Below are 6,749 nucleotides of genomic sequence, written 5' to 3' on the forward strand. Positions count from 1 at the left end.
TTGTCTGACAAAGTCCTATGGGGAGTTTCCATAGGGCATTTTACAATACGCATGACCATACCTTGGCAAATAATGGTCTAAAGTACTCAATTTCATTCTATATTGATCTGCTTTTGCACACAGCTTCACAAGACCTGGTGCTAGGGCTCAGTTGTTTCTAAAGTCGTATCAAGTGACCTAGAGGGCTGAAATGTGGTCAGTTCAGAGATGCTTGTTATCCGGCATAAAGAAAAAACATATACTAATTAAAAATATTTTATAATAGTACAAAAGTGTATATGTTTTGTTGCCATTCTGTAGCCTATTTATTGATTTAACATACATGCCTTGTTTGTATATTCATTACACCTATCTGGTTCTGTTGAAGGATATTTTCATATGGAAGTCCATGGTTTTAATGGTTCATATGTATGCAGTGTCATAACTTTATCTCTGACGTTTATAACAAACCAAACCGTTTGAAAGTCGGTAGAAAAATTTGCAAGTTATGGTTATTTAAAAGTACATGCACCTTAAAACACAATGTTACAAGTGAGCGAGCGGCCTGGGGCAAGATGGCCGCCATGTGCTGACGTCGACCTCCATTAGCCTTTAGCGCGGACAAGGTATCTAGCCTTTATATATGATGTCTATGAGCCCATCCAGCTTAGGTGTAGGCCTTCCTCTTAAAATTATTTATTTCTTCTCTCCAAACGATCGCCTTGAAAAAGGCACATGAAGGAGATCGGATCGTTAGGAGGTCTGAAGGCCGCAGCCATAGCATAGTTCACTCCTGGTTCACTCACAACCCGCTAAAAGGTTCAAACTTCGTTGATGACATCAGCGGGGGCTAGCGTCGACACAACGTCGGGCCCCTAGGGCGTTCTGTCACTACGCATCAACATTTGATTTGCTGATGACACACGTCAGTCAAAGTTATAATCAAATGGGAAATGGCAGTTCAATGAAAGTAGCGATGCTACTAGTGCTGGTCATGGATGTATTAAGAGCTGGTCCACGGAGCTGTGATGCGTTTTTGATGACATGGAAAATCCAGCTACTCAGAAAAAATAACCATATTCTTTTCGTAACATACTGAAAAAGCAATAGATTTTTTAGACACATTCATTTAATTATGAGAAAATATATTTTTGATTTTAACAGTGACAGCAGAGATGGCCTTGATGGCCCTATTGTAGAAACCCACAAAAACCTTTATCTCAACACACTACAACACCATGAATATACAGTACAGGCCAAACGTTTGGACACACCTTCTCAATCAATGCGTCCTCTCAATGAGCTTCATGAGGAAGTTACATGAAATGGTTTTCACTTCACAGGTGTGCCTTGTCAGGGTTAACTAGTGGAATATTTTCTATTATTAATGTGGTTGGGACCATCAGTTGTGTTGTGCAGAAGTCAGGTTGATACACAGCCGACATAATTCATATTATGGCAAGAAGCAATGAGCTAAGTAAAGAGAAACGAGTGGCCATCATTACTTTAACAAATGAAATGTCAGTCAGTCTGGAAAATTGCGAAAACTTTGAATGTGTCTCCAAGTGCAGTCGCAAAAAACCATCAAGCGCTACAACGAAAAATGGCTCACATGAGGACCGCCCCAGCAAAGGAAGACCAAGATTCACATCTGCTGCTGAAAAATGAATAGATTTTTAGACACATTCATTTAATTATTTTAACAGGGCCAGCAGAGAAGGCCCTGATGGCCCTGACAGCCCACCACTGGGTTACCCTATTGTAAAAACCCACAAAAACCTTTATCTCAACGCTCTACAACACCATGAATATATAACAAAGAAAATGATAAACAAAAGCACAATATCATATCTGTCATTCATTATACTTTATTGAGAAATACATTTGGACACAGTAAATTAGTTGTACATCAGAACCATTACTTTGAATTATCAGTGCCAGTGAAACTAAAGTGCCAGTGAAATTTGGAAGGAAACGCAAGCATAAGCAGGCAAAGCGACGGCGATATCAAGACAAATACATTCTGTATGGATTTATGTGTCTTGTGGTTGATGGGGATGTACATCCACAATGTGTAATGTGTTCGGAGGTACTAGAAACCGTTGAAACTGAAAAGACATTTACACACCAAACGCCCAACACACATTGATAAACAACTGCATTTTTTCGATTGTAAAGAGCAAGATTTGCGTGGTCAAAAGCAAGCATTGACCACACAGACTACAACAATTTCCAAAGTCCAAGCAAAATCTTATGCAGATGGGACTAGTGCTATGATGTGCTGCTGCATCTATTTGAAATGAGAGATCAAGTTTGACAATACAATGACAACCAATCATTTACGCTGACTTATTGGACTATTGAAGAGGTACTTTCAGGAAGAGAAACACAAAAACCACGACTGGATCTGACAGTGGTTTATCAACGCCACTACCACTGGCAGCAACCTGTCATTAGAACTACAGGACTCACTGCTGGACCTATCCAGTGACAGGGACCTGCCAGCAGCCTTTATCTCAACCCTGTTGAATGAATCCTGGCTGTCAATTGATGGCGAATACCAGGAATACATTAAAAACAAACAACGGTCACCACTCACGGTAGTAGAAGTTGAACTATGTTCATCACTATCAAGCATGAAGCCCAGAATACAAAGGCTGTTCCCAGTGTCAGGCTCATACAACTCATTAATTGAGTAAGTACAAAAAGTTATAAACACTATATGTTTATACATTAAGTTGTTCTGGCATTTAGCCTACAAAGTTGAATAAGTGTATGAAGTGAAATGCCTATTAATTTACACATGTACAGGTATTAGCCCAGAATTCAAATGCTGTGTTCCCAGCGACAGACTTATCCATTTAATTAATTCTAAGTATGGAAATGTATTAGGTTTGGCCTACCAATTGTGAAATAAAATGTATGTAGTAAAATGCTAACCAATTTCTGAAGGCCAATGTGTTAGCGCAAGATATATAGGCCTGTGTTAGGGCAATATATAAGAGCATGTAAGACGGGATTCGGGAGGGTGGCACAAGCTGTGACTCAAATGCACAGGTGGGGCCTGAAACAAAAGGTTAGGGAACCCCTGTACTATACCATCAAATATAAGTGGAAGAATAAATGTAATGTATGCATAGCAAGTGTGCTGTGTGTGTATGTTTTTGTGTGTATGTGTGTGTGTGTGTGTGTGTGTGTGTGTGTGTGTGTTTGTATGTATGTGTGCCTGTGTAGCCGTTCTCCATTACTTCCTCATACAGCACATCTTAGGTAGCAGCCATTGAAGGAATCTGTCAAAAACCAGAAGACATTGGTTACATGGAGAACTGGCAGTTGGTACATGCATCAGGTCTGCTATGCTGGCCTGGCTGGTCATGTGGATGAAAATCATGTAGAAAAAGACTAATTGGTGTTGATTTCCATCAAATGTTCATATTCAGCATGAATGTCCCCTATATTGCAATTCAAATTTTCTCTTTGTGTCCTCACCTCTTCCTCAGACTGATTTTGTCCTTTTTGATGTGCTTTTTCTCCTTGGCCCCCACAACCTTCTCCTGCTGTCTCTCAATGGCTTTCCCCTTCTTTCGTTTTCTGTGTTTTTTAGCCTTCTTGATGTCTTTGACAGTTTGGTTTGTCTCATGAGGCTATATGTAGAAAAGAAACATACTCAACGTACAGTTAACTCAACAGAAGTTGTGAGTTCCCCTAGGTGAACAGATTTAGGATGTTTCCACTTCCCTGCTCCTAACCTTAACCATTTGGTGAGACAATGCAAAAATGATCCAAGACCAGCATCTAGGGAAAACATCATTACAACCCTCCATGACAACCCATCTCTCCTTCCTGGAACTCACCCGTTGGGAATCTCTGGCAAGTTCCACAAGAAGCTTCCTGCCCTTTTCACTCACATTAGTGATGGGAGCCAGGCGTGCCCTATTTGGGTGAGGGATGTACTCAATAGTGGCCAAGGAAGCAAGGGTGTGGCTGGGAGGGGTCATTGGGCAGGGGATATCCTGTGGGGAGGGAGCAAAACCTATGCTATTCAACTGAATGTCTCCAATTTGAGCAACATACAGATAAACTCTATAAATATAAGGCTCTGAGAAAGAGTAACTCACAAAGCTCTGGACCATTTTGGTGTTCTCAGGACTGAGTGTGTTCTGGCATTTTCCTAAAACCTGATTGCGTCCTTCCAGCTCAGGCAGACGGTCCCCGAGGTCTCCTACCTCCACATCAGTCCTGATGCTGAAGTCTCTGGGCTTTACGACGATCATAGGGCCAGGCTTCTGGTCCGTCCTCCCTCTGTCTCTCATCTCTTTGCCCTTCCTCTTAGACAGCCACTCCCCAATCCATCTGAAGCACCCCCCATGCTTCTTCTGCCTTTCTCCCTGAGGCCGGGAGATGTCCCCCCCACCGCTGAACTTCTTCAGGCCTTCATCCGGGAAGTGCTGGATGGAGACCGGGTTTTCATTTACCCTCAACAGGATGTCCTCCTGGGTGTTGATCGACTGTTGCTCCTTGTTCAGGTGTTCCTCCAGGGGCTGGCCAGCGGGGACCACATCCGTCTGGATGGACACCTCTTTCAGGGTACTCACTGAGGCAGGCAAAGTGCTGTTGGGCTGTTTTGCTGCTGCCACACGAATCTGTTTAAAAAATGCAGTCAAACACATTGAGCTGTTGAGGTATGACATGGTATGATTGGGGCCACTCACATATCTGGATGCTTACATATCTACACACACGCCAAACAGTTAAAGCCTACCAGTTGAGTCAGTTTCAGAGAAGTTGAGTTCATGTCTGACTTTCCTGGAGTATCGGAATCATACTCAGAGATATTGTAGTCATCATCAATCTGTAGGTCAGAGGGCATTGGTCACCATCCAATCCCCACACTCAGAGAGTTACTTAAATACATGCTACCGAACTTACAAGAAAGTCTGACTCATTGAAGGAACAGATCGAAAGATTATCGTTCTGGTCCAGAACTGCTCCTACTCCGTGCTCATCCTTCATGTTTTCAGATGCAGCCCAGCTTTCATAATCCTCATCATCACTCTGTAGGTCAGAGGGCATTAGTCACTGTCCAATCTCCACACTCAGAGAGTTACTTAAATACATGCTACCGAACTTACAAGAAAGTCAGACTCATTGATGGAACTGATTGAAAGATGATCGTTCTGGTCCTGAACTCCTCCTATTCTGTGTTCATCCTTCATGTTCTCTGATGCTGACCTGCTTTCATCAACCTCATTGTTGCTCTGTGGACCAGAGGAGCCAGCTAGTCAGTTGTAGATCATTTCTTTACAGTGGCGTAACACAAGAAAGACATGGTAAAACTCTCTTACCTCACGTGCACAGACAATGAAAGTTTTTTGGGAGTCGTTGGATTGCACTGAGGAGCACCTCTCCTCACGTGATGTCCCCATCACCCGAGTCAACCTCCCAGACTGAGGACATAGACAGAGACAAGTGCTCAGGGCCACCGTAATGTACAGCCATTGGCAAGGATGTGGATAGTGAATGTTCATTTGTATTGAAGCTTCCACAACATTAGGAGGTGGTTTGGTTAAATAGAAAGATGGATCTATCTGGCGTGTCTCAGTATGGGTACAATAGGGAAGTCTGACCTGGCAGGGAGTTTCTGGTTTGATGGCAGAGATACACTGGTTTAATTGCACAAATCTGACCCCAGATTGACCACAGATTGTGATGATGGGCTGAGAACAAAATATGAACATATTTGTCATAGTTTTGCTCATATTCAAAAAAATTAATTCAAATGCAGTTCAAATGATTTATAGCTAAATCAATAAGGAATTGAATGTACTTACAGGCCTGTTGTGGGTCTTCACACAGGCTGACTGTGGAGATGACAAAATCAAATGAGGTTACTATTTGTGTTTAGTTTGTGATGAAAATGCATTTTATAGACTTATATGTATAAATGTAACGTATTTCTTACAGGTCGAATTTGCTCGGATCGGTTTATAAACCTTAAGAATGAACTAATATACATGGAACACACCGAAAACCTTGAATATTACTTGATATTTACCGAATAAGGTCGCCGCCGTAACGCTCTTCTAATTCTCTTATCGTTGTGATCCATATTGCTTACTGATGAATGATCGCCTTCGCTCATGATATTATATTCGATTCAGTGTGACGTTTGCCAGAAAGTTTTTATTACGTTGACAATGCGCCTGGTTTATACTGTACAGCCAGTGAAATTGCGGACGCGTCATAATCCCTGTAAAACATACAGGCAAAATGTGATACTGGCTCTTTTGGCATTTCACCATTCATTTATTATCCCATAAATCATAAAAAAATATCCAAATAAGGTCTGTGTTTTCTTTAGACTTAACCCTGCTTGGCGTTTTGAAAACAGTGTATAATCTCGACAGGGCAAGGTGCCTTTTTTTTAACATATTTGCTTCAATTAACTCAACAAAAATGTCTTCGCTTATTTAGTAAATATTGACAAAAGTTTAAATGGCTAGGTGGTGTACGCCGACACGATACCTAATTTGAAGTGGATCTAAAAATCGCCTATTGGCGGTATTCCATTTGTGTCGTAATGTTTTATGGGTTTATGAATCATAATATTTCGGTCCGTTGGTCAGTGCAATTATTGTTTCAATAAATAAAACGTATAGCTAGTTAACTTTTGCTCTGTTAACATGCAGGCCAAGAATAAATAAGATTTGCTATGCCAAGCATGGAGCAGATTTTTATTGAAGGAACTCTTTGTATTTCCCTCCATATTT

General features: G+C 41.4%; 1 protein-coding gene across 1 annotated transcript; it reads right to left on the reverse strand.

Annotated features, from left to right (window-relative positions):
- Positions 1–3,040: 3,040 nt before the first annotated feature.
- Positions 3,041–6,149, reverse strand: LOC114830079. The gene is made up of 11 exons (XM_034289910.1): positions 6,035–6,149; positions 5,811–5,840; positions 5,607–5,696; positions 5,325–5,426; positions 5,112–5,237; positions 4,909–5,034; positions 4,742–4,831; positions 4,098–4,622; positions 3,834–3,992; positions 3,469–3,623; positions 3,041–3,269 (listed from the first exon to the last, which is right to left on the reverse strand). The coding sequence occupies exons 1-11, from the start codon at positions 6,119–6,121 to the stop codon at positions 3,224–3,226; spliced, it is 1,536 nt and encodes a 511-aa protein (XP_034145801.1). The 5' UTR covers positions 6,122–6,149; the 3' UTR covers positions 3,041–3,223.
- Between the last annotated feature and the right edge of the window lie 600 nt (positions 6,150–6,749).

The sequence above is a fragment of the Esox lucius genome, chromosome 22 (assembly GCF_011004845.1).
Source record: "Esox lucius isolate fEsoLuc1 chromosome 22, fEsoLuc1.pri, whole genome shotgun sequence".
Taxonomy (NCBI): Eukaryota; Metazoa; Chordata; class Actinopteri; order Esociformes; family Esocidae; genus Esox; species Esox lucius.